The sequence below is a fragment of the Branchiostoma lanceolatum genome, chromosome 17 (genome assembly GCF_035083965.1).
Source record: "Branchiostoma lanceolatum isolate klBraLanc5 chromosome 17, klBraLanc5.hap2, whole genome shotgun sequence".
Classification (NCBI taxonomy): Eukaryota; Metazoa; Chordata; class Leptocardii; order Amphioxiformes; family Branchiostomatidae; genus Branchiostoma; species Branchiostoma lanceolatum.
This window is the reverse complement of record NC_089738.1, coordinates 10,025,181-10,052,924: the sequence shown is the minus strand read 5'-3', so window position 1 is coordinate 10,052,924 and position 27,744 is coordinate 10,025,181. Positions and strand designations below refer to the sequence as shown.

Here is a 27,744-nt window from a genome sequence, read left to right as displayed (position 1 = left end):
AAATAGGTTTGTAAATTTGCATAAAAATCGACCAATCCTGATCCCCGGACGTGCGGGATATGTCACTACAGAAGTAGGAAAAATGGCGGCACTAAGTCACGGCCTTGGCGGAACGGCGAGCTTGTCAAATCTTCGGAGCCTCGAGAAGAGCTTCGAAGACGCCCAGGTTACGGGAAAGTTGAACTTGAGTTGCAGGAAACTAAAGGAGTACCCAAAGAGCGCCATCTCGTACGAACTGAGCGACGTTACATGCGCAGGTTAGTGGTGTAAACTTTGCCGTCCCGACCGAGGGAAAACAGCTTTATCGTTTGGCGATGAACACAAACAAACGAAGTCTGTGTACAAAATTCACCCTTTCCCTCCCTTCTCTCTTGTCCTTGCCGCCTGTTTTCACAACAATAGGCTCTAGCAGCCCTAAAAATGTGACTGTTGACGATATGACTGCGAAAGGAAGCCATTTTCTACTGTAGACACGCACAGGAAACAGAGTACCGGGTTGGGCGATGTCCCGTGTTCTGTCGTATGTTATGGACGGTTGTCTAAAATCTACACACTTTTGTTTAGCACAAATTGTACGAGAGAAAGTGTCCCAAACTACCCAATAAGTGGTAGATTCTCAGTAGAGTGTCGAATGATGCTTTCAGTGGATTATTCTGACAAAACACGTCACAGTTTCTGGTAAAAATTTCTCTTCCCGTGAAAATGGTATCGGAAGCAGGTTGCTTCGCCCCCCCCCCCCTCACTAGCCCTATCAGGTCACAAATAAACTAATGTCACTCAAATTTTACATTTTACGAAGCAAAACGATAGAAACCACTCGACTAATCTACAGTGAAATGAAGCCAGTCGTCCTGAATTTACACAAGAACAGTGTTTGATCTAGTCCCTGTGTAAATTCTACATTTGCATTTCAAATTTAATGTATTCAGATCAAACATTTCAATCAATTCCTTTGTTGATGATGACTCAGATTAAGTTAGCTTGATATTATTGACATAACACGCCTTTTTCTGTATTTGCATATAATCTGAAGATAATGGTGAAGTTTGTGCTTTTTTCGTTAAGTATTTAGCACAAGGTATGTTTATAGCCTATGACACAGAAGGAATTGATTGCTCTTGGTCGTAAAATCTAATTATGTCGGAGGTTATTTTGGGGGGATGTTGATCGATCGACAAACTGTGGTTGTTGTAAGTCAATTAGCACCAAAAATAGTCAAGTTAGGTTTACTAATTTTCTAATTTTGGTAGATAACAACTTTCTAGAATGTTTGTCATGTCACCAAAATGCATTTTAATTGGATTATTATGCTAGGTAGAAGTAATGTTGCAAATCGCAAAGGAATTATCACAAGGTTGCCTTTGAAAATTGTCACAAAATGTGACCTTTCACAAATGCTTATTTTTTGTGCACTTTTAAATGATCCCTCCTTAAATATCTAAAAAATATTATGGTGCTTAAATATAATGTCATTTATACTTACATAAATTAAAGCAATATTATTGTGGTACTACATGTACAGTATTTCCTTTCGGGATTATCATTTGATGCCCTATTTTCATCAAAAGTTCATTATACATGTACTGTATCTGCAATATGTTCTTGTACATATCTCTAAAACATGCCAATTTTTTTGCCATTTTTCAGGATAACAGAGCAATAGATATAACATATGATATACTGTTCAATATTTTGTGTGCACGATGCTTGATATTTACAAAATAAAGGAGAACACTCTTTTATGTTTATCAGTACTAGCTGCAACAAAAACTACAAATGTATTTATGACATTTCAAAGGAAGGACAAGCCTTCCTGGGATTATGATTTTATCAGTGTTACATCCACGTAACTAACACAGCTCGGATTATTGGGGATCCGATTATACCAGCAGATGTCATTAGAGTGGACAGATGATGTCATGCTCCATAGGGACATATGCTAGTTACTGTGCCATTAGCTGAGACAATGTACATAAAAGGCAAACAGTTATCACACTAAGTAGATTATGTGTTTTAGGGACTCTCTAATGAAATACTTGAATGAGAAACGAAAAAGAAGAGTAGAAATGGCCTACACTTAAAGTCAGAGTGTCAGGCAGACAATAGGCATTGTTGTCCTAGATTTATGGACAGTTATTGTATTGAATTGATGAACAGGGCTATCTTTGTCCAGGTGTGGCTTTGGTGGGGTGTATTGTTACACATACGATTATGATACAGGGCCAGAAATAGCTTTTTTCTGTATACATGTACCTGCACAGGAGCAGGTTATATTTAAACCTACTTGCACCACCCTTTAGGAAAAGTAGATTATGAAGTATTGATTGCTACATTGCACTTATGTACCCAGTATAGGCCCCCCCAGCACACATGGATTGGTCAGGGCTCGAAATTTATTTTTGGGAAAAATTTAGGTGCACAAAAAGTTAAGGTGTGCAACGCTAAGTAGAATATAAAAAAAGTACAGTCAAACCTGCCCAAGGCGACCACCCGGCGGACCGAGCAAAAACGGTCGCGATGGACAGGTGGTCGCCATGAAGAGGATTCCACTCACATGTTTCCAGGTCGAGGTTTTCAATACAGTACGTAAATGGATGGAAAATTATGTGAATGTAGACAACATGACCCCCACCAGGTTCAATTCTCATTGACAGAAAGATCCTACAAAAATTACATTTTCCTTTATCGTCGTAATAATTGTATACCGCTACATCGTGTACAAATTTTTGTCATAATTTTGACTAAAAAACAATGGTTGCCTCGATGATCGCAGCGCCCTCCCGCATTCACACGTACATTAAATAGTACACACTCACACACACACACATCATCGAAGTTTTATGGCCTAAGACAAATCCCTAGAAAACACCTGCTGACCCCAGCTTTTTTTGGGGCGCCGACCGCTGGATAAAAGGGTCAAAAAGTTTTCGATCTGACAAAGATGAAAACGGAACGGTGTGATTTCGTCGCGCCGCGCCGCATCGAAAGGTAAGTCAGTGCAACAGAACGCACACCGTCCAATAAAGGTTTGTGAGATTCATGGAAATAAAAAGAAAATAAGAATATTAATTTTAATTAATAACTAATGTTCATACACAAAAGCAACGTGTTTTAGAAAGGTCAGCGGTACGCCAAATCCGGGCCGCGCCAAATCCAAGATGGCGTCGGGACCAAGGAACAATATTTCTCGCCCGACGTTTTGCCCGCCGCGAAGTCATTTTTCGTCGGAACTTAGTAAGACACAGACAGATTTTTGTTGAAAATACAAGGAATAGATAGTAGTTTCTGCGAAATCTGACTTTTTGACGCCATGCACTACGTATTCGTTTTGCAAATTGAGTTTAAACCGAACTGAGTTTGCGGTAAACTATAAGATTACGATAGGCACAACAACATCACAAACATTTGTCTTTACAATGTTTATAGGGGGAACGTTTTATTAAAACGCTTCATGGAGGAATCGATGCTATAACATTGCTATTCCATATATTTTTGTCCTTATTTTTGTCCTTCAAAGTCTTGAAAACATTTCCGTGAAATCCGACAGCAAAATGATCCGATGTAACCACACGCTTGAAAATTAGGCGGCCGCCATGGGCAGGGATTGTGCTCTGTGCGGTCCCAATTCGTGGCGGTCGCGGTCGCGTTGGACGGGTGGTCGCCTTGGGCAGGCAGCTTAATGCTTGTGCCTATGGGGAAAATTTTCGGGACCGAGAAAAAGCGGTCGCCATGGCCAGGTGGTCGCGTTGAAAAGGTGGTCGCCTAGGCAGGTTTGACTGTATGTACAAACCTTTCTGCTCCTCTTCATAGCTTAAATTTGACATTCTAGGGCAAACTTTATACAAGTAATAAGAATGGTTTTATTTTTTTTCTGATACTGAAATATCAACTGATCAAGAATGTACTGTATGCTAGTGTACCATAATAGTACCTTTGAATATGCAGCCCTGCATAAATATCTAGGTACACACTAGCACAGTACACCCATGTAGTAAAACATTAAGGTGCATAATTGTGGGTGTGCAAAAGTGCCTATTCAACCAGGATTTCGAGCCCTGTACTATATCATGTATATGTAACTATGTAACCAGAATAAACTTGCTGCTGCCCATTTCTCCATTTGTAAGATTTACCCTTACAAACACAGGACCAGGAAGTGTATGTCTGGGACGCACAAGAAGTTTTGACTAGGCCTGCTGTAATAACTTGAAGGAACCCAGGGACTCTTAAATGAAAACAGACCAGTAGAATAAGTTGCCACATGCCAAGGAAGGATTAGCGAAATGGCTACACTGTCGCTCAAGTTGCAAGTTCAAATCCCCCGGGACAGGTGCCTACACGCACTATTCATAAGTCATTAGAAAAGAGCATTGACAGCACCTTACTGTAGACTCATGTAGATTTGCGATTGTTTTATTTTCACAGTAGGAGGAAGAAGGATTTTCTTTGTGTTTTGAATTCGCGGTTGCTATTCTATTCTATTATATAACTTACACTTGCTATAAAAAAAAGTATAAGAATGTTTAGATCATGATAGAAGGAATTTAACTCGAAGCTTGACACACAGACTTAGCCTGGAGTCCAGCCTTCTTAGCTTTAGTCCGCTACCCTAGCTTGGCTGGACTCCAGGCTATTACATATACTTAGCCACACATGGCTTGTCCTTGACTTGTTGACCACACTAAAGCAGTGGGTAGTTCTGTACTCAATGTACCTACATCATGTGTGCAGTGGAGGTGTTAAAAGGTCAGGTACCCTGCTGCCAGGTTTACTCTGGGAGTGGGGCCTGAATGATTGCTTTGCAGTTTTAGCAGTGCAACTTTGCTTTGGCCAGAAGCCATGGTCTGGTCACCATGTGGTAAAGCCTTGATGTAAAAAGCCGACTTTTCCACAAGTTACTTGTACATATTGATATATTTGTGTGTGGACATGTGGTTTTCTTCACCTAGTAATATTCAGGGCTCTGGTGACAGCTAAAACGTTTTATAGTATAGATAGTAAAAAGTTTTATATATAACTTTATATTGCACAACAATTGTACAAGGATATAGCCTTGATGTAAAAAGCCGACTTTCCCTCAAGTTAGATGCACATATTGTCTAATTTGATATGTTGGTCTGTGAACATATATACTACTAGTATATTCACCTGGCTTTGGTCATATGGCTAAAATGTTTTATACAAAGTTGTTTTGACAGTTAAATGGTGCCTTCGATTATACCAAGGAGAATCTTTTTCCTGTTGATCCAAGCATTAAGAATCCTACAAATTACATCTGAAGTGACCACCTGCCTACTAGTACTACTGTGACCATTTTTTTAGATGTGCCCTGTGTGGTCGCTATAGATACATGTAGGTTTGACTGTACATGTATATTATTAGAATTCTACACCTCTGTGGTTACACAATACTATGTAGGTAAGGTCCAAAATAGCAACAGTGACAAGGATCATTCCCCTGGACCAAAGCCCATGTTGTGAACAGACCACCATTGTAACCCAGGGATCATGAGGTTTGGTCTGCACACAAAGCTGTGTAACTACCGGCTTGACGTCCTACTCGGACATGTTGAAAAGGTCAGGTGGCCCTAGCAACCCGGTGTGGTTTAAAATTCTGGGTCATATGTATTTAACAGGATAGAAAATAATAAGTCCACAACTATATTTGCAGAGTAAAAATGATGAAAATTGTCAGGCTATGCAAGCATTTGCCAGTGACCAGTACATGTCTCAATTTTTTTGTTAGAGTGAATTGTAAGTTAGACATAGTAGGGTTTTTTTTTCATCTTGAACTCCAATTTTATTTTTTGACTTTGAGACTTGACCCTTTGCAGTAATGTGTTGGGGTCATTTTGAAATTTGAATTGTTTTTCTCAGACATAACCTGAATTCTTTGACAGAAAAGAAGAGAATTAATGTTTGAAAGAAGAGATACAAAATTTATGGAATGTTAGCAAAATGACCCGTCATTATCAACATGCTAGAGCATGCTGTGTTGATTGTGAAAGTTATTGAATACCAATTAATATTTTATTAGTATAATAAAACATTTCATTTATGTATATGCTAGTATTTTGTTTCCTGTCTTATGACAAATGGTAAAACCCAACTCTCAAGCCCTTCTCCCCTTTCCATGTACATGTAGGTTAACACTGACAGCTGCATTAGATGACCTATTACTTATTATGTTGCTTACCAGGAAATTCCTGTAATGGTGATGTTCTGAGATAGCCAGAGGGGTCAACATTAATTGGGGTCAACACAGGAAACCAGGTGTACGCCTAACCCCGAGTTGAACATTTGTAACAGTTTGTTTTGTCTTTTGTTTTATATGGAAATTCAACCATAAGAAAAGAAACTGTGGATAGGATTTCTATGGTGGTAGCTTCCCACATCCTTCTTTTTGTCTCATCATCACGAGTTTCCTCTGTAAACAGGACATTCTACTCTTACAGTAATGGACAGTGTTCTTCAAGGGAAAGAACTGTGTGGGAAAAGTGTTGATCGACCAAATACTCAAATAGCTATCAATCTTGAAATTTTTGCGTGGGTTTTATTTTCAAGGACTCTCTGCCGTGAAGTCATCAGATCCCTCAAATATGTGTTTCCATTATGATAAAAATACATGTTACTGGTATACAAAAAAACAGCTCTTTCCCCTTTTAGTTTACCGGGACATGAACTTGATAAACTTGAAAAGAAGCAAATTTACTGTTTACGTCAGGGAACAGGCTACATAGTTTTTTTTATGCTGAGGATCAATATTTACATTTTAATATTATTTAGAACTTATGAAATATGTGCATTGCAGTCCAATCATTAATTGAATGGATTGTAATTGTGACGTTTTTATGTTTCACTTACAGAAATGTACATAAAAGTTATCAAAACTTTATGCTTTGATTGTAAAAGTGCTGGAGCTAGTCATACATGTATAATTTTAGATTTTTCTAATTTCAGATTTGTCTAAGAACCGGTTCCAGGAGTGGCCGTTAGAAGTTTGTGATTACACATCGCTGGAGAATGTAGATCTTTATAACAATAACATCAAGGCAGTGCCGGACATGGCCGTCAACTTACAATGTTTGACATGGCTCAACCTCAGGTAAGGGATCGGTAACATATGAACAATTGTGCATTCTTAGAAGATTAAGCTTAATCATGTGTACAAGATTTACATACTGTTGAGAACCATGGTAAAGTTTAGCATGTTTATTTATGTGTGTGTGTGTCTGTGTGTGTGTGTCTCTGTGCACGTGTGTGTGTGGCTATTCCATATGGTTTGTGTGTGTGTGAGTGTGTGTGTGCATCTCTCTCACTCTCTCTCTCTCTCTGTATGGGGGGGGGGGTGCTATTCCATATGTCTTGGCTCCCCAAAGTTGTAGTTTTGATTTTGATGGGAACAGTATGTGCACATCCTTTTTTTTTGTTTGAAATTTTCATTTCATCTCTTGGACTTTTTCTTCTATATTCTCCTTTGATTAATCACCTCTTCAAGCTGCTAGATTGCTCCTGATGGTAGCACCCTTTGGTTTAAGAATTCTTCTGTACACTCCCTCGAGCCTCTGTCAACTTTAAAATGTTAAGTCAGGCACCCAAGATGTCATTCTGTGTGCTGTACGTGGATAGGGGAACAAGCAAGTTCTTTATTTGGGTCAAGTGCTTGAACCAGTGAGTCCTTACGAACGTTTGCTCTGTCCCCTGGAAGGGGCATGGGAAGCAAACACTCACATTTAAAAATTATTCTAAAATGCATACAGACTGGCATCATTGACTCCCCTAGTTTGGACAAACACTGACCAGTTCCGATTGTCCAAACTGGCCTGTCTGCGTCACATTTACCCGTAAGGTCAAGCTTGTTTGCATTTGTCAGGTTGATCATTCTCCGAAACATAACGTATTGTGAAAGTCCTGAAAGGTTTTACTGTTGTAGAGCACTAAATGACCAAAGGTCTGACTCACGCAGTCACAAAGGGTATTGTCTACCTTGATGTTCCACAGGTGGTGTTTTGTAAGAAATTCAGACGTCAACACAGCATACTACGGCGTGCACTTTGACCTACAGACTTTACGGAAAAACAAGCATCAACAAATTAGAGACACATTCTTGCTCCTTGCAATTATAGCTTGTTTTAAAGTTTTACTTTAAGCAGGGCCAGAATGTGGCCTCCTCGAAAAATTTATTTGTGATTTCCTTGAACAGTTAAAGAAATAAAATGGCTATCAGAAAGCTAGATTGGTACAGGTATAAGGAATTAAGCAAATAATAAGTGACAGAGGAAAAATATCTTAAAATGGACCAACCGTTTAATAGGCAGTTTCTACATTTGTATTCAGTTTTGAGAAGCAACCTTTTACATTGCAATTAAGACTGAGTAAGCTTTAGTTTAGAAAGATTGTCATGCAACAGCTGAGCTTTGTTAGTTGTCATTAGCTGAATATGTTTGGAAGTTACGACCTTCCTGCAATAGAGGAGTGTCAGTATTTAGGTAAACCACAGTGTAAGATGTAGTCCAGTCAACCAGTCAACCATTCTTTAGACTAGGTTCAGGAAGAGTTCAAGGTACTAGGTTACTTCAAAAGTTCAAAGATTGCTTCAGACTCTAAACTTTGAAAATGAGCGCCTCATTTTGGTTAGGGACGTCCTCTCAGATTAATAGTTAAGCTGGATGGCCCGTGTTGAGGAGAGCCATACCTCGAGCACGTTAAAGAACCCACCACACTTATCGAAAAGACTTGTGGTCCTTCCTGGTGTGAGTGGTTCAAACATTACAGCCATGTTCCTGGTTGACATCTTTAAAAGGCAACAGTCACCTGTTATGTCAATCCTTCCACAAATATGGTAAATCTTGATGAATTTGAAATAATCATACTCTTTAGGGTAATATAACAAGGCCATATTTTTGAGAATCACGTGTATATTGATTGTCTTTTCCTTGTTATTCCAGTCGTAACCAGTTGACAACCCTCCCCATCCCCCTATGTTACCTCCCACTACAAGTTTTAGTCGTCAGCAACAACAAACTGGTCTCTCTGCCTGAGGACATCGGCAAATTGAAAAAGCTCATGAACTTGGTAAGTCATTTGCATACTGTAATTCCATTGTCTTCTGAAGGGTTTATACTTTTAGATGATTCAAGGTTTATATTGTTCCTAACTACAACCAAAGGTTGAAAAACGAAATATTTATAATCCTGGAAAGGATGCATTGATTAAATCAAAGACAGTGGGGTTCTTCAAGGTTGACTTAGTGATGAAATTATGGTGTGTTTGTATTGTAAAATCAGCAGTAAATGTCAGCTTGTATATGTATGCACGGTTTGTGAAATTAAGTTAAATGTTATCTGTTTTAGGAATGTTCAATTTTTATTTTTTTATGTGAGTGACTCACATATTATTCTACCGGCTATCGCTATTTGTGATAGAATTGAGTTTCTTCTCCACTGTTTTCTGAAATTGTTGCATTGTACTGAAGATTTAATTCTGCAGCATTCTTAATTGATTTTAAACTTTTCTGTACTTTTTTGACAGGATGTGAGCTGTAACGAGATCAGCACACTACCCTTACAGATCGGAGAGATGGAAAGTTTACGAGAACTAAACATAAGGAGAAACCACCTACAGACATTACCAGAAGGTGAGGACGCTGTAATCTTCATAATTAAATGATATATCATGTCTGGAAGCTTGATATGGAATAATTACATTACATCACTGCCCAGAAATGCTGTAAGGGAAAGGATTTAAACAACACAGTCAGCAAGGGTGTAATGTTACTTGGATCAACATAGTCAAGCCACAAGTTAAGTGTCTTACATCACTGATCAAAGCAACACATGTAGTGTTACAGTTTATGAATTCTTTTTCCAAAATCTAATCACTCATTACTTAGGCAAAGGAAATTTTTAAGAATTTTTGTCTACCTTGGGAACACAATGTTGTTGGCGGAAACTAGAATCGACAGCTTGCAGCAAACTAATGGAGAATTGTTTACCTTACTGTACAGCCAAAGCCAAGGTGCGTGGCATCGATTTCAGCGGGGTGTATTAACATGTTCCACCTGTTTACACAGAGCTGTGTCAGCTGAGAATAACGAGGTTGGACATCTCCTGTAACAAGGTGACATCTCTGCCTGCCTGCTACAGACATCTGCAGACTCTGTGTGAGTTTGTACTGGACAACAATCCGCTCATGTCGCCCCCTGCACAGGTAAATATGTCACACCTGTGGACTTGATGTCACACCTGTAGACTTGATATCACATGTTTAGATTTCAGAAACAGTAGACTGTAGTACACATGGTAGACTATTTGATACATACATGAACGTATAACTTTTTTTATATACGTTAAACAGACAGTATTTTATCTACTTTTCTGTGTTCATAATTGTGGAAGACGTTACAAAAGTTCCTGTACTTTTGTTGTGTTAATTACATGTGAGTATTCGTTGCAAGTTTGGTGACTGTTAAACAATGCTGTGTTGATTTCCATACTGACTGAAAACATAGGATGTCAAAATGGAAGGAGATTTAAATGGATTATTTGGAGGTTTAGTGAGGACAGCTGTGGAATTTAATGAAAGCCTCTAGAGTTAGCTGGGCTAAAACAGTTTAAAGTGTTTTAGAAAATAGAATTTGAAGCTTGAAATTTGATACAGGCACAATTGTAGGCTGGTTCAAAGGTTACTGAATGGTATCGGATTTGCCATGGTAGCACTGAATGTACATTGGAATTCTTTTTAATTGTGTACATGCCTAATCAATTTTTGTTGTAGTTTTCAAGCACTTTAAAAGGTTTCTATCTTGTTATTTCTGTCATGTTTTGATTAAGGTTCACATGTAATAGACCCCAATGCAGCATTACTGATTGTATTACACAATCATTTGGCATGATGTTTTTTTCTGTTCCTCTTCCTTGTTTTTATATTTGGCAGGAAATTCTGGCCGCTGTTCAAAAGTAAAAGATGAAAGAGATATAAATCCAATGGAACTTATAAAAACGATTTACTGTAAATGCATTTAAGTTCACGGTGGTTTGACGTTCAAGGTTTTCACGGTGACCGCTTCACCGTGAACTTGAAACCACCGCGAAAATTGTCTGTCTTCTGCACGCTTACCACCTTGTTTCAACTGAAAACTGCCGTAAATGCTCAACTGAATTGAATCACCATGAACTTAAATGCATTTACAATAACCCAAGTTGAATATAGAAGAAGCATAGCCAGTGGCTTGCTGATTGTGCAATATTATTGATGTGTGAGATTTGAACCAATCCCCACCCACGTTGCTGCAGGTCTGTACGAGAGGAAGGGTGCACATCCTGAAGTGGTTGTGTCAGGAGGCGCACAAGGAGGACAGGAAACGCGACGTCATGGAACAGATCCTGGACGGCAAGCCCGCCAACGAGAGGTGACGCAGGCAACTCTATATACGGGCACGAAATTAACGGGGAAGATGTTTGTGAAGTTAGCATATAGGCAGACTGTTAACTGATGGGTCCACATCGCTATGAGTCAGCGTTGTATTGTATATTTGCCATTAAGTATTGTAGGAGCATCCTCACTAAATAGCTTTAAACAACACTTACAGTTAGAGGTGCAAATGCTACATGTAGGTGTGAAAGGTCGTTCAGCGTAATATACTTAGTAACCAACTGCTGAAGCATTGTGTGTCAGTAAAGCTGCTGTGTTAAGCAGAAGGCGGTTTATACCGGCTATAAATGTACAGATATTTTTATGTCAAAAAGCTCAAATACATTTCTTACAACCAACAAAAGAAAGATGTCCGCTACTGCAAAGCTGGTATGTTACAATGAAGGGCGGTTTTATCCGCTGAACAATACAGAACGCAAATACAGAACCGTTGCAGTTTTCACTCATGAAGTATTCATCAGCAGCTATTTGGTTATCTGACTTCCACATTAAAGGACCTCAAAATTGATTCCACTGCTATTTTTTTCAAAATTATGTCAACAAGAAAGGGTATTTTTTGCCATACTTGAAAATATTTTCGTGGTGGTTTTATGTTGTAGTTTTTCGCGATGACCTCTTCACTGCAAAAATAAAACAACCGAAAATTTACGTTCTGTCTTCTGCCACCTACCCTGTTGCTGCCTACCCCCTTGTTTCAACTACTCACATAGACTTGTTACTAGGGGTGGATACGGGTTCAGCTTAATAAGGTCCAAGTCCAGGTTTAGGTCCAGAGATTTAGGTTCAGGTCCGGACCTGAACCTGGACCTGATCCTGTCTAGTTGACACGTTTTGTTTTATTAAACCAATATTAAGCATGGCGAATTAAGACTGACATGCATGACTGTAAAAGTTTCTTGGTGAGAAGACTTTTAAGGCAAACCAGTATTTGATATTTGAATGTTGCACTTATTTTACATTGTATATGCCTTTTCTTCTCATAGGGAGACTCAAAACACTTTTCATCAAACAAAATAGAAAAATATATTTTGTACTTTGTTCAGTTTTTTTTGGACTCAGGTTTTTGGCTTTCAGGTTTTTTGGACTCGGTTCTTGGATGTTATATAGGTCCGAATCAGGTCCAGCGAACTGGTATCCACCCCTACTTATTACTGATGTTTGTGACATCTTTTTCTAACAGTGTGAACGGTGAGAGTGGCCACCATGTGCGGATGGGCCTGCCCAGTGCAGTGTCCCAGGGTAGTGTGGTCATGGACTCAGGGTACAACACAGCCTCTGACACCAGCAACAAGAGATGGTCCACACCAGAGGTAAACTAACTTTCTTCTGACTAAATGCTTGGGAAAAACACATAGATATCATTCCTTATTATGTATTATTTTGGTAAAAAAAAAGTTTAAGATTAACTTTTAAGAAAAAGAAAACATTTTGGGGTGCACAATATGAAATTAATGAATCCAAATTCTATACCAAACTTCAAAATTGTAAACAAGTAATACAACAAAGGTTTTACCCTTTTTTTTCTACCACAAAATTTTCAGAAATACGTATATCAGTATACAAATGTGTATTACATTACATAACCCTATACAAATATCTAGGTGCACCCACAGTAAAAAATTAGGTGCACAGCTCCAAATTTGGGTGTACAAAAGTGCATATGCACATAGTATTTCAAGCCAAGCTAGAAAGCTGTTGAAAAAAAGTTGTTTCCTTCCTATTTTTCTCAGAGTGAAGTACTAGAAGACGAAGACAAGCTGCTAGAACAGAACGCACACCGTACCAAAGAACAGCGCCACCAGCGCGCCGAGGCATACTACGGGAAAAAGATCCAGGAAGAGAGGGAAAGATATATCGCCGAAACGGGAGGACTAGGTTCGAAATTGGAAGAGTACAGGGACCAAACGGTAGAGAGGAGAGAGGGGAGTTATTCCACAGCAATAAGAGACTTTGACTCGAGAAACTTGCCAGTGCCAAATGGGCAGGGAGAGGAAGTACACACAGTCGCAACAACACCAACAAAGACTCCGGAAACGGTATGTGTGAGATTTACACACCACTTAATCCTAGGGTAACCTACTAATTAAGGGTTAACGAGTGGTGCAATTACCAGTGTACTGGCCTAGTGAGTAGAATGTTCACCTTGCATTCTGTAGGTCTTGAGTTGAATCCCTGACTGAATCATACCAAGCACTGCTTTCTCTGCTTAACACTCAGCATTTGGATAAGTGTATGGTAGAATGTGCAGTCTAATTACAACATGATGTTAAAAATGCCCGTGCCTGATGTATATCCGCAGTTGTACATTGCTAGAATGTATTTGTTGGATCACTTCAGCTGAAATCTTTTGAATAAAACAGAATCCTTACCAACTGACCCTAACATTTTCAGGTCCGGTATCAGTAACACAACATTTTTTTCCAAGGCAGTGTACTAGCCCCCTGCTGTAGTGATCTCACAAAGTTGTGTGGCCCAAGGGAGATGTGTGCTGCTCTCTTCATCATCTGGGGCATAAAGGACTATAGTCACTGTGGTTCAATCCTGTCTGTCGAACTGCAAGGCCATATTGCATCTCTATGTAAATTTTTTCTTGTTCTTTAACTAACCCGTTCATTCTATGCTGCACCATATTTCCTAGGTTTTGGAAGGAGGAGAAGAAGATGATGAAGAGAGAGAGAAGGAGGAGAGGAGACGAGCGGCACAGGTGGTCCACAGGGAGCAGGAGAAGGTGCTCAGGACCAAGAGAGCGCAGAACAGAAGGTGGAGCGAAACTGCTACTACTAGTTCTGGTCAGACCAGGGAAAGGTGGGGAGAGGGGCACAGTTTTCATGCAGCCTTGCAGTACTACAACTTCTCTAACTGTGTTTGAACCTTCAACGCATGGGAGAGTTCTACACAATAACACTGCATGGCTTGCATGTTAAAGTCACAGTTTTCTGTCTGTCGAAAGCACCAAAGTCAAGTCGTTACACCATACAGATTGAATGACGGGAATTAATGCATGAATAATGATTTTCTGAAAGCTAGATTCTAGCTTCATTTTCTATAGTTGTTGTTTCGACACTTGTCCTATTGTAATGCAGTACTGCTGATTGTCACAAGAGGGAGCTGTTACATAGTTCCATCTTTATACAGATGAATGTATCACCTCCATCGACACTTACCACCAGCATGTTTAAGATCTTCTTCACAACTGTCATACAAGTATATGTTGTCCCTCAAATTTCAACCCTACTACCCTCATGCTTGTTTAAGCCAAGCATTGTTTCCTTAGAACATAAGGTGATATTCTGAAACAGCTTTCTATATTTAGACTAGAGATTGTTATTCTTATAGCTGAGGACACTGTTCATATACAAGGCTCAAACCTAACTTGATTCTCTGTCATAGCAAGACAGCAACACCAAAAAAGTATTTTAAAAAAGATTTTACATTATTTTGTTGTCTTTAATTTTTGGCCTTCCTAGATGCTATGACCAAAATTATCTGTTCCATCTCATGATTTGGGACATGCAAGTTTTGAAAATGCTGCCACATTTGCAGCACATGTTTAAGTACAGGAAAAGGTTATGTTTGAGCCTTGGTACCGGTATACATATGTAGATCTCTGTGGTGGTGGTGTACAGGTGTAACCCTGGTGATGTCATCTCTATCCAGGTCGGCTCCTCTGTCCTCCGCTTCATTTAACGACTCTTATAGAAGACCCCGACCAGACACCAAGTAAGTCTCTCCATGTGATATTCCAGCCTCACCTTACCTTTTCTAATGCTTTGTTTGTATCCATATCCATAGTCTTGTACTTTGTGTGTTGCTTCATGTTTGTGTCTATTGTTGACTGCCATACTGTCTCAAATGCATTGTACACATGTACCATCTGTTTGTAATACTGTACTTATGACAGTGACTGAATTGTACACTATGTCATGCTTTATACATAGTTTGTCAAGTTAGCATTTGGTTAAATATAATAGATATAACTTTATTAAGGTCACCACGAGGCATTGATATTTACCAGGGAATCTTTATCTCTTTCCACCATATTCAGATGTCTGCTTTATCTGTTTTCATTCTCGAAAATTCATGTTTGAATTTTTAAGAAATTGTCTCATAACTGTTCTTTGTGGTAACTTGGTGCTAGTACTATTCATCCTAAACTATTGTAACTCTTCAGCATGGTGTAAAATTTCCCCTAAGTAACTAGTGCATTTTCTATCACCAGCATTCATGTAATGTCTTCCTTTTTTGTAAGGGCTCCTCCAAGTCTTTTGTCTTGTGTCTTCATCACCGCTCTTCCTGCTTTCAGTTGGAGGTTGTCATCTTCCAGCTTTAGACATGACCGCGATAGAAACTCCTTAAACCTTGACCTCCGCGCCGAAGGGAATAAATGGGACAGCAAGTGAGTGGGCCGACTGGTACTCTGGCGTAGAGTTAGACGCGTGCAATGCTACGTGTGCCGTAGGTCATAGTTCACTGAAAGCATCAGATGATCAGAGTGCACCAGTCACAGTATGACCTCAGCTATCCAATGAATAATCAATGATTTTAGATTGATTTTTTATGACTGGAACATACTATAAGTTTTGTAAAGAGGTAAATTTCAAATCTTATCACAAAAAGCAACTTTTCAGGTTATTGAAAATTTATCCAATAATCATGATGACTTTAGATTGATTTTTATGACTGGAACATGCTATAAATTGCAACATGCAGAAAGGTAAGTTTCAAATCTTACTGCAAAAACAATTTTCAGGACATCAAAAAGTTTGTAGAAGCAAAACTAGGATAGCCAAGGTTGTACTGTACATGGAGTAGAGAGTGACGTGTTGCACTTTGCATTATATCTGGCACGTTCGCTAGACTGTTAGTGACAGAACTGCTCGGTGTTGTTCTAGCGGGCCCAACAACGAACAGTCCAGCCCGATGAGGAGTCCGTACAGTAGCCCGGGGCTCAGCCCGGGAACAAGTCCACACGTCAGTCCTGCTGCTAGAAACCAGGTTTGCACTACTCTCTCTCCTATAACACACTTCTTATGATGATCAATGAATGTTAGTGTCAAATTTGCACTAAACTACACTACACTACACAACCACTATTTGTATTGACTGAAACATCTAGTGGCTGTAATATCTGCTTTATTGGTACATTTAGAGCTGTACTGCATGTAGAAAATAATCATAGCTTGTCCACAACCTACCTTATCATAGCTTGTCCACAACACGAGAAATCAAAACTGAAAGTTCTGAAGCTGCAATACGATAGAAAGCCACTAGGGGGACTAAGATCTATTCATTTCTTCCTTTTACCAACCCCTACTAAAATACCAAATATCATTGAGATCCATCCACGACTTCTGGAGTTATGCTGTCAACAAACAAACAGACACACGCAGCCGAAAACATAAGCCTTCTTGGAGAAGTTGAAAATAAACGAGCAAGTAGAAACATATTGTAATTTGTATGTTATCCCCCTCCCCATGTATCTTGATAAATGTCAAGTTTTTGAACAATGTGAATGTCTTTGTGTACTGCCAGGAGCCTTCAGATGAATTCCGTTTACGACAAGAGGCGCTGGCGGCCAGAACGAGGCACGAGGCCCAGCTGGCCAGGCGACGGTATGAGGAGGAACGACAGCGTACCAAACAGTTACAGAAAGACGCCGTCTTAAACTTCGTCAAGGTACTTTGATGCCCTCACCATGTGCATGTGCTTTGTGTTTTTTGTATCATGTAATACTACATCTTTTACTTTTTCTAAGGGTTTGTATCATAATATTCCACCTAATTTGCTACATTGTGCCTTTTTTTAATATGCTAAACAGAACTTATTCCATTTTTAGTTACTTGTTTCACAGATTTTCAACAAGAACCCATAACGGTGGTGATATTTCATGGTTTGATAGAGAGAGCACTTTAGTCATGAATGGTTTAAGATCCGATTTTGTAAAAGAAAATCTGTGAACCAAGTAGAAAATGAGTCTTCAGCTCTTCCTTTCACTTCATTCTTCATTCTTCACAGCGAACGTCAGGCTCTAATATTGGCAGAGACGAAGACAGTCTTTCTGATGAGGTAACTTTGAAAGGAACTTTTTAAAATTAAAGCTTTATGTAGGAGGGTGTTTTCACAAACAGGAAAAGTCATTAATTGATCTTTACTAATAATATCACTGATATTAAAAACTCCTGCGTGCAAGTTTTTCTCTTGTTTCTGATTCGCAATTAGTTAAAGGTTTACATTTATAGTGTTTTTTTTTTGTGGTAAAAGTACCTGGTATGATTTGCTCTGATTCGAAAATCTGGGAAGCAGGCACCTAGTTTTAGTGTTGTACATGGTAGTATAGTCACTCAGAATTACATAATACAGTAGAATTGTTTTCCCTTAACCCCTGAAGTTTGCTGTTCGAGTCAACTGCCATATTTTGATGCCTACATTAATTTTAATTTCAAACATTTATTCACAATGTCATGATATCACACATTCCCTGTCAAGTTATACTGCTGCTGCACATGTTAAGATGACGATAATGATGGAATATTTTATGTTCAAGAATTGTGCTTTTTATGCAAATTATCTAATTCTAAACAAAAAATGTCATGTACATGTACAATTATAAGTACAACATATTTTAGCCGCAAGACTGCCATGTTTTACAAAAATAAACCATTCATTGATTCCACAGGATCCAGAGAGAACTCCAACCAACTCCTATAACAGCTTCACCATGCCTTCACTCAAACCCAGATCAGGTAAACATTACCTGCTATTATATAACATGTCTGCGTAGTAAAGATAACAAGCCATGATTATCATGTGTGTATGAAAAATGAGGCAAACATAAACTTATTAGACGATAATTTGTGTTGACGCTATCAACAACAAAGTTAGCGAGATAGAGATCTTGTAGTTGTACTAAATCAATATTTAAATGGAATCCCACAAGACCCCAATACTGTTTTAAATATAACAGTTAGTTGACTTGCAAGTTTGGTTAAATGAGTGTATTTACAGTTGAGGTAACAATCTCAGCAAGTTTTCCCTTAACACCCCATTCCGCTAGAGTTTGCGACTGAGTGACTTGTCAAATCTTTGGTCCCTTAACAAATTTCACAGATAAAACAGGGCTCGAAATACTGGGTGCATGTGCACCTAGCTATTTTGGTATGCTATAGTTAAAGGTAGCTGGTGTGTTACGCCGAATGGCGGTTATACCGGCTATATAGATACAGATACAGAAGGTACTAATTGTACACTAGTATACAGAATATACTAAAATAATGTAAGTACAGTCAAACCTGCCCAAGGCGACCACCCGGCGGACCGAGCAAAAACGGTCGCGATGGACAGGTGGTCGCCATGAAGAGGACTCCACTCACATGTTTCCAGGTCGAGGTTTTCAAATACAGTACGTAAATGGATGGAAAATTATGTGAATTAAGACAACATGACCCTCACCAGGTTCAATTCTCATTCACAGAAAGATCCTACAAAAATTACATTTTCCGTTATCGTCGTAATAATTGTAACGTTACACCGCTACATCGTGTACACATTTTCGTAATAATTTTGACTACAAAACAATGGTTGTCTCGATGATCTCGCAGCGCACTCCCGCATTCACACGTTACATTAAATAGTACACACTCACACACACGCACATCATCGAAGTTTTAAGGCCTAAGACAAATCCCTAGAAAACACCTGCTGACCCCAGCCTTTTTTGGGGCGCCGACCGCTGGATAAAAGGGGCAAAAAGTTTTCGATCTGACAACTAAAGATGAAAACGGAACGGTGTGATTTCGTCGCGCCGCGCCGCATCGAAAGGCAAGTCAGTGCAGCAGAACGCACACCGTCCAATAAAGGTTTGTGAGATTCATGGAAATAAAAGGAAAATAAGAATATTAATTTTAATTAATAACTAGAGTATTCGTAAATGTTCATACACAAAAGCAACGTGTTTTAGAAAGGTCAGAGGTACGCCAAATCCGGGCCGCGCCAAAATCCAAGATGGCGTCGGGACCAAGGAACAACATTTCTCGCCCGACGTTTTGCCCGCCGCGAAGTCATTTTTCGGCGGAATTTAGCAAGACACAGACAGATTTTTGTTGAAAATACAAGAAATAGATAGTAGTTTCTACGAAATCTGACTTTTTGACGCCATGCACTACGTATTCGTTTTGAAAATTGAGTTTAAACCGAACTGAGTTTGCGGTAAACTATAACTATAAGATTACGATAGGCACAACAACATCACAAACATTTGTCTTTACAATATTTATAGGGGAACGTTTTATTAGAACACTTCATGGAGGAATCGATGCTATAACATTGCTATTCCATGTATTTTTGTCCTTATTTTTGTTCTTCAAAGTCTTGAAAACATTTCCGTGAAATCCGACAGCAAAATGATCCGATGTCAGCACACGCTTGAAAATGAGGCGGCCGCCATGGGCAGGGATTGTGCTCTGTGTGGTCCCAATTCGTGGCGGTCGCGGTCGCGTTGAACGGGTGGTCGCCTTGGGCAGGCAGCTTAATGCTTGTGCCTATGGGGAAAATTTTCGGGACCGAGAAAAAGCGGTCGCCATGGCCAGGTGGTCGCGTTGAAAAGGTGGTCGCCTAGGCAGGTTTGACTGTATCAGAAAAAGGAATACTTTATTTGATGCATTACTTGTTTGAAATTTTGAAGTAGCTTAGATTAAAGTTCTTAAGAGTGTTAAACTTTGTAATTATGTTTTGCTGACATTCAACTTTTATTTTATGTGGTGCACCCAAAATTCTTTCTGTGCACCTATTTTTTTTGGTTGGGTGCACCTATTTCCAAAAATGAATTTCGAGCCCTGTAAAATGAATGCATTTTTCATTTTGTGTGTTTTGTTGCCTTATCACACTTTTACATCTAACATTTTGATTACTGTATGCTTGCTCAGCAATTGCCTTCTGGTGGAAAGGTACCTCAAACCTAAACATCCCAGACTTTAGGAAGAAATAGTAACGCCTGAAAATTGCCACAACATTAGCAGTAATAATGCTTTCCATTAAGTATAATCAGAGTTCTACATCTTTCCATCGGAGTGTTTTGAATAACAGGCGCCACTAGTACTGGAAAGTATTATTATTCCCAAAAACGAGTCCCAGAAAAGTCATTAGTGGCAAATTGGTCTCCGTATACATGTAGGTGAAATATTAATGACGCTTTCAACTAATCAATATCTACTTTATATTCCAGCACACATTAATCTTTTGTGTAAGTGTGATGCGGTTGGGGTAATGTTAGCATTGTTGCCTCAATGGTGATTATCCGTAAGGATAATGAGGGTTTAAAGTACAGATCATTATCGGTTTAATGCTATCTTCATGATTGAATTACCTAGGGAGTCGAGGGTAGGGTTTTTTTTACCTCAAAAACTCTCAGAACATGTGGCAAAAATTGAAGGATATTTCATTGTTTGTTGTATGAATTTTGGTACCAAGTGTGTGTTGACTATAGGCAGAAAAAAGATTTTATGCTTGATTTGGACATTCTGTTCTTTGGGCTAGCTTGCATTGAGAAAAAAATGGATTTAAAGTAATAACTGTATGTTTGACGCAGGAAATCTGATATACTTTTTCTGGTTTTTCGTAGCGTTCAACCTGACTTCTCCAAAGAATATAGATGACATGGATCCAAATTTCACCATCAGAAGAAAGTTGGACATCATGAGAGAAGAAATGCAGGCAGTAGAGGAGCTCAGAAGGGTGAGATGTCTTCAGATTGATCTTTTTTCTTTAGTCTTGCAAAGAAACTGCTTATGTAATGTCTCAGGGCACTGATGATCAATGCACAGGGCCTTTGGATTGTAATGATTTCCCATTTGTCTCTGCCTTATGTGTGTTTTATTATGCAAAATGCCAAAGGTACTAGAGGACTAATGTCCATTGTAGGATTATTTCATGAATAAATCTGATATTATCACAATTTTCTTAAGAATTTTGATTGTTTTCATTTCCTTGGGATTTGTCACACTACAAAAAGTAATCCTATGGCTGAGTCATCATATTGAGTTCTACATAAAAGTGATTTAAAGCTGAATGCCTTTGGTCTTTTACCTGCTTTCATATGACCATAGATTACCTACCTACTGTACACAGTACTGACTCCATAACCAAGAGAAATTGTTGAATAGAAATAGAATATAGGGTAACTGACCTGCTCCGAGGTCTACACTGTGTGATAAGGCATGGTCGTTCCTATAACCACCTTCGCGACCTTGGCACTTTATGAGGTGGTTATAGGAACGACCATGCCTTATCACACCGTATAGACCGAAGGAAAGCAGGTCATTAACGTTATTATCATATAGCCATTGTCCATATAGTAGTTAGTAGTACTTTGTGTTGTATTTGATTTGTGTAGTATTTGTCTTAACATGAAATATAAAAGCAAAACCGGGTCCTGTCATTAAATGGTAACGTTTGTACGAAGTTTACAGACCCACGGGTCCGTACGAAGTTTACAGACCCTCTTTTCGGGTCTGTATGAAGATTACAGACCCGCAAATGGAGCCTTCTGATTGGTCGACGACATCTACCTGTATGATAATAGACTTTAAAGGCTTCTGTAAAAGTCATGGTATACATGAATTTTTTATTCCATTCATTTTTAACAGAATATTGAGAGCAGATTAAAAGTTTCGCTGCCAGACAACCTGGGTACCGCACTGATGGACGGAGTGGTGCTGTGCCATCTGGCCAATCACGTTCGGCCGCGTTCCATATCAAGCATCCACGTGCCTTCTCCCGCTGTGGTGAGTCGATTTTACGCTGAGTTTGCAAAATCAGAAAACCATTTATTCTCAGTATCTTCTAAAACGTTTTGAAAAGCATAATGGTTATAGACTTGATGACTTCGTGTATAAAGAGTTGTTTTGATTTGAAGAAAGATAGATACAGTAACTGTAAAAGAAGAGAATTGAAGGAATAAATGAAGATTTCGATAAAGGAAAACCAGCCCGTCAATACTTCTCTTTATTACGGAGGCTGGATTAATGTCTGAAACACAGGCAGTACTTAAGGCACTGCGGGGATTGGCATCGCTTAAAGGTGTGAAACTATAGATACTCCGGGTGTCATCGATCTCATGCTGCAGGCAAATGTCATCACATTAATCACACCTCGCAATATGCTACAGTTCACTGCAGCGTCGCCCTAGATGGGTCTGTGTGGAATTACTGACTTAGATAAGATCAGCAGATGGGGGCCCGTTTATTGGCCAGGGATGTTTTGAAATTTCACGGACTGTAGGTGGCATATAGGCTGTACAACATGTTTAGAAGATTTTAGCTGAAAATCAGCCACAATTACTGTAATAATAATTATTGCAGTTACAAAAATAAGGCTCTTTGGGGAGGGAAACAGCTATAAAAAGCAATAATTATATCATTAGATACTGAATTCAGCATAGACCTGATTTAAAGCTGAATGCTCCCAGTCTTATGACAAATGATAAATATAAGCTATAAGCCTATTCCTGATTTGAAGTTCCCCCTTAAGGTACACAGTGCTGACTCCATAACAACGAGATGGTTGTAGAATAGAAATAGAATTCAAAGTCTTTACTAGCTTTTTTCTGCTGTTGATGTAAATTCATGGCACCTAAATTTCATGGGATGGCGAAAACAATCACAGTTTCCCTTTGTGTCCTGAACTGTTGCCATTTTGAATATTCTTACTTTCAGCCCAAGCTATCCCTTGCCAAGTGCAGAAGGAATGTGGAGAACTTCTTGGAGGCGTGTAGGAGGATAGGTGTCCCTAATGTAAGTATAGCTTCACATCTCCTTGTATTTCGGCATGTGTTCTTTGTCTTGCCAACATCTGTACTGTAGGAACTATGGATCAAATGCACAAGATTCATACTGTTATAAAATGTCATTTGTATGTGTTGCTTGACTTGATTTAGTTGTTGTTGCTTGTGGCAGATTTGTTTGATGAGCCGTTGTTTTGAACATGCTTATTTTATTTGCCAATTATGCTGTATTTTATTCCCCCTGGTACTGTTATGACGTCTTTGATTTAAGAAGTATCAAGTGACTGTCTGCAATCTTGTCTATCTGTTTGTGTCTGTGATGTTTTCATGTTCTTCTTTGAAGTCTTATTCTATTTTTTCTGTCATTTTCTGGTTCGCTCCAAGCATTTGCTTCCAATTATGCCACTCTGACTTGAGGCGTTGCCTGGTGCAGTCATTTATGTGCCATTTCTTTTGGGCTTTATCAAATTCTTGACATCAAACACTAGTCAGACATCGATTGCATTACTTAAGCCTTTGAAATATGAAAAAAAATGTGTCTGGCATGAATGCCTTCGTGTTAAAACGTTGTTACTTTTTCAGAATCTTGTTCGTTTTTGAAGTTTTCTGTCGTGTTTTTTTTCGTTCTCCCCCCCCTTATCCCTCTTTTTGTACCTTTTATTTTGTAGAAATTTGAATTTTTATTTGAAATCTAGTCCTCAAAGCAGATCTCATTTTTCTTTTAAGTCCTTAGAGAGTCCAGACCTTTAGAAGCATTCATCATGATTAAAAAATACCACTGCCTCCCAGTCATACCATTGTAAACGGAATCAATGCAATATTGATAAACTAACAACAGAGATATGACCAACCACAATTGCAAAATGGGGATTTGATTAAAGAATTTTGTGTTATAATATCACTCGCCCCTTTTGCCTTAACTCTATTCTGACTCTCCCATATGACAATCGAATAAACACCAAACAGTGTCTTTGTCCCATGTAATAAACAGATCATTCAGTAGATAGCTGCAATTTGAATGGTTGGATCATGTCCCAACAAAAATCAATGATGTTTCCCTGTAGCTCTAATCTTCCTTCAGAAGTGCCTACTTCAGCAAAACTAGAACAGAAAATCATTCAAAATGTCAGAGGTCTTTCATACTCCATGAGCAGGTGTACCCGATTTTCCTAGTGACTTGACAGCCCTCCCTTGAAGGGAATGAGTACAACATTGTACGTCATGTAGCAGCGGCTCTTTCCATAGAAGTTTTTCATTTTGCCGTAGGCACACGTATAAAGTGCTTTCAAGTGTTCATCAAGCTTTGAGAAGTATACAGTTGAAACAAACTACAGTCCTTTATCCATGACTGAAACTGAAAGGTCTCTTTTCTTGTGACCTTGTTTTGGTAATTTCATTATTCGCTATGGTAGCTATGATGATGAAAGGCACTTTCAACTACGTCAAGTATCATTTCATGCTGTTCTGATTGAAGCAAATGACTTCTTCAAATTGTGTAAAACATGTGTTGCTCTTTAAAACAATCCATTAAAAAAGACAGGTTATTATATGCCGAATCAGCTTTTGTTTCTTGTGCTTTTATCCTCTGTCTTATGTTTTATTCCCAAGATGTTTGTTTTTTTCTGTTTCTTGTGTCTGTCTTCTGCTGTTACAAGTCTGTCTTCTCTCAGTTCCTCCTCGGTTATGATCAGGTGACTCCATCTCTTTCAACTCACAAGAGCTAATAACGTGCAAGCTGCTGTAGGATTAGCGTGGTGACTTTACATGGATTATATGCATGTGCACGTCTTAGGATATTATGTAGCTGTTGGTTTATACAAAGCCTTTGAAATTACATGGTGGTCTTCCGATGTTGTAAAGCTCTCTTTCAATTAGATAGTCAATTGTCACTGCAAAGGCACAGGGTTGTTGTTTTTCTTAGGAGTGAGAAAGGTATAATGTATACAAATTGATCAGCAAAGACTGCTCCCTATATTTTGTACAGTACATAGATGTACGGAATTATTTTCCACGTGTAAATGGTTATGCATTGTTTTAAGAAATTGAATATCAACAGATTTCTTCAGCCTGGAGGTCTTCAGAAAATATTATGTTTTTTTCATCGTGTTTTAGAAAATTCAATCCGAATTGGAACCATGGAACGAAGGAAGTTAAAAAATCGCAGAACATACAATATAACTACAGCCATCATATGTTGTGTTAGCATACTACATGTACATAACCCACTGAAGATACCATATTAGAAGTCTACAAAACCCAGATAATATATTGAAATTCCCATTGACAGATCAATGTTGATTAAGGCATTAAAGGAAATGAAAAGCACTCTTTAGAGAATAATTTTCACAAGTGATCATTTATTGGGGATTTGTAGTAATCCAAGTTATTACCATACAAAGATTTTTTTCCTATTGGAGCTTTAAAAGTATCATTATACTCACTGTCATGTTATTAAAGATTAGAGGAGACACAAAATAAATTCTATGTTGTCCAGTTTTCAGGCCTGCTGTATAAGGCAAGTTTTACCTAGTAAGAAATTCACAGTTTTTGGGGATTTGACTTTAAACTTAAAGATTATCCAGATGCTTTCTTTGTCATCAAGAAACTATTCTAATGGTTTAAAAAAGACCCTGTGCCTTTGTGTGACACTGACCCTCCTATGGTACCTACTGGCTAGCAAACAAAGTCCAAATCAGTGTGAATCAGTGAGCATGCTTTCTAACTATAATTGTCATAATCTCATTCTGCATGATCCTGCCTTTTTAACCAATGAGCATGGCCTGTGCAGTAATGACATTAACACCTCCCTTGATGAATTAAAGTCTCCAGAGTTGGTTTGTTCTGTGTGCCTGTTTCCATGTAGGACATGCTTTGTCATGATGAGGACATACTGGCACAGCGCAACCTTTCCTATGTGGGAATAACGGTGCGGGCTCTGGTAGATTTCCTTCCGTCGTCGTCAGCACCTGCTCTTGACACCCCTCACTGGTCGCAAAGACTCCCGCTGTTTCCTGTCCGTTCCTCTTGCGAACTGATTGGGTTCCTCCTCTTCTACTTCTCATTTATGTTTCTTTTTATGTTTGTGTACGTCAGGATCAGCTATGCCTCCCACACGACATCTTAGAGGAAAAGGGCCTGGCACGGGTGGGGGTTACAGTGCATTCACTGCTTAACTGTGCCGGACAAAAGACTAAACAGACGTCTGCTGTGTGACACCCACCTGTAGTGTTAGTAGACACCTGGAGGCAGTCTCAAAACTTCAGCCAGATTTCTCAACAGAATCAGTTACTTCTGAGAGGCAAGAACCCGGGAAAAAAGTATTCTGAAAGTAACAAAATAAAATGGAAGCAATAAATGAGAATGTCGACCTGTACTGACAAATCTGGCTGAAGTTTTGCGATGCTCCATTAGAGTTAGAGACAGGGACTGAAGAACAACGTGTTGTATGAGCCACAAAGAGGAACACTGATGTGAACAAACAACTTAACATTCCAAACCCAGATTGCCACAGTAGCTCCTATGCACATTTTAAAAGCACCAGCGCAGCACATGGAAGCTCCTAGACTTTGCACAAAGAGTTCAACTGCATGAACATGTAGATACGCAGGCTCTTTTGAGCCTGTTGTCGAGATCATTTGTTTTTTTACCTGAAGGTGTTTCAAGACCTCGGTGTGCGTTTGTCATTATCACTATACGCCATCTGGGCATGGCAGTACCTTTGCACAGTATTCTGCGTCTTACTTTCCTTTGTGGATTGTATTTTTTTATCCTTATCTTACAAAAGGCTACACTGTACCTACTTCTCAGCATTCTATGGATGAAAAAGAAGAATTTGATCATGACCATTTGAACAGAGCTATGTATATGATTGAAGGTACATGTATCCTAAAATGGTGGTGGGTTTATTTTGTATTTCATTAAATTGATGGTGTTAGATACTAAAATGTATATGATATGCATCTATCCTGAAAATCCTGGCATTTAAGGAGGGCCGTTATTGATAGAGAATAATGGACTAAGTGTAAGGTATTACATGTAGTACTTTCATTTCTTACATCGCTTGCTGCTTGGAGTTAAAAGATAATTGCCCAATACCCCAATCCCTTTCTGGATTCATATTGGCAGGTGTGTTGTTCCGAAGAAAAAAAAATCAGTGTTCCTCTTTGTGGCTTTTCCCCATCCCTTCTAGGAGCTCAACTTACAAACATTATTGTTGCTGAGAACTGTAGATATCTTTTGTATATTTGTTCACATAGACAAGAAGTGCCTACCGGGTGTGAAAATTAAACCATATTAGATCAAGACATTTTAAATAGATTCCCCACATCATATGTTGCAGAAATATCCGTGGCCTTTTGTTGTTTTTTCGGTTTATTTTGTGCCAGGTTCTACATATCCGTTGGGGACCATTTCACGGAAATGATTTTTTTTGTTATTTGTTAGGAAAATTTTATTTGCGCCAGGGAATTCAAAGTAGACGATATTTGTTGCATTGGCAGAAGTGCTAGCTGTTCCTTCTCATGAAATGATATCTGC

At 38.9% G+C, this 27,744-nt stretch overlaps 1 protein-coding gene across 9 annotated transcripts; it reads left to right on the top strand.

The window, feature by feature from the left end:
* The first annotated feature begins 50 nt into the window (after nucleotides 1–50).
* Nucleotides 51–27,173, top strand: LOC136423667 (leucine-rich repeat and calponin homology domain-containing protein 1-like). Of its 9 annotated transcripts, none has more exons than XM_066411932.1 (19): nucleotides 51–257; nucleotides 6,960–7,104; nucleotides 8,948–9,074; nucleotides 9,531–9,636; nucleotides 10,072–10,208; nucleotides 11,294–11,409; nucleotides 12,613–12,742; nucleotides 13,163–13,468; nucleotides 14,071–14,192; nucleotides 15,090–15,152; nucleotides 15,736–15,828; nucleotides 16,325–16,427; nucleotides 16,965–17,108; nucleotides 17,448–17,498; nucleotides 18,109–18,175; nucleotides 21,049–21,161; nucleotides 22,073–22,210; nucleotides 23,141–23,218; nucleotides 26,072–27,173. In XM_066411932.1, the coding sequence occupies exons 1-19, from the start codon at nucleotides 83–85 to the stop codon at nucleotides 26,330–26,332; spliced, it is 2,475 nt and encodes an 824-aa protein (XP_066268029.1). In that variant the 5' UTR covers nucleotides 51–82; the 3' UTR covers nucleotides 26,333–27,173. The 9 variants fall into 9 exon arrangements, with proteins under 9 accessions (XP_066268029.1, XP_066268034.1, XP_066268028.1 ...); XM_066411937.1 differs by having other exon boundaries at nucleotides 14,071–14,237; nucleotides 26,302–27,173; XM_066411931.1 differs by having other exon boundaries at nucleotides 14,071–14,237.
* Nucleotides 27,174–27,744: the final 571 nt, after the last annotated feature.

Excerpts from the sequence above, each read along its gene's own strand:
- LOC136423667 (XM_066411931.1), top strand. The coding sequence starts at position 83 with ATGGCGGCACTAAGTCACGGCCTTGGCGGAACGGCGAGCTTGTCAAAT. Across the intron at positions 16,428-16,964 it reads GTCCTGCTGCTAGAAACCAG|GAGCCTTCAGATGAATTCCG; the intron begins GTTTGCACTACT and ends GTGTACTGCCAG. Across the intron at positions 17,499-18,108 it reads AAGACAGTCTTTCTGATGAG|GATCCAGAGAGAACTCCAAC; the intron begins GTAACTTTGAAA and ends TTGATTCCACAG.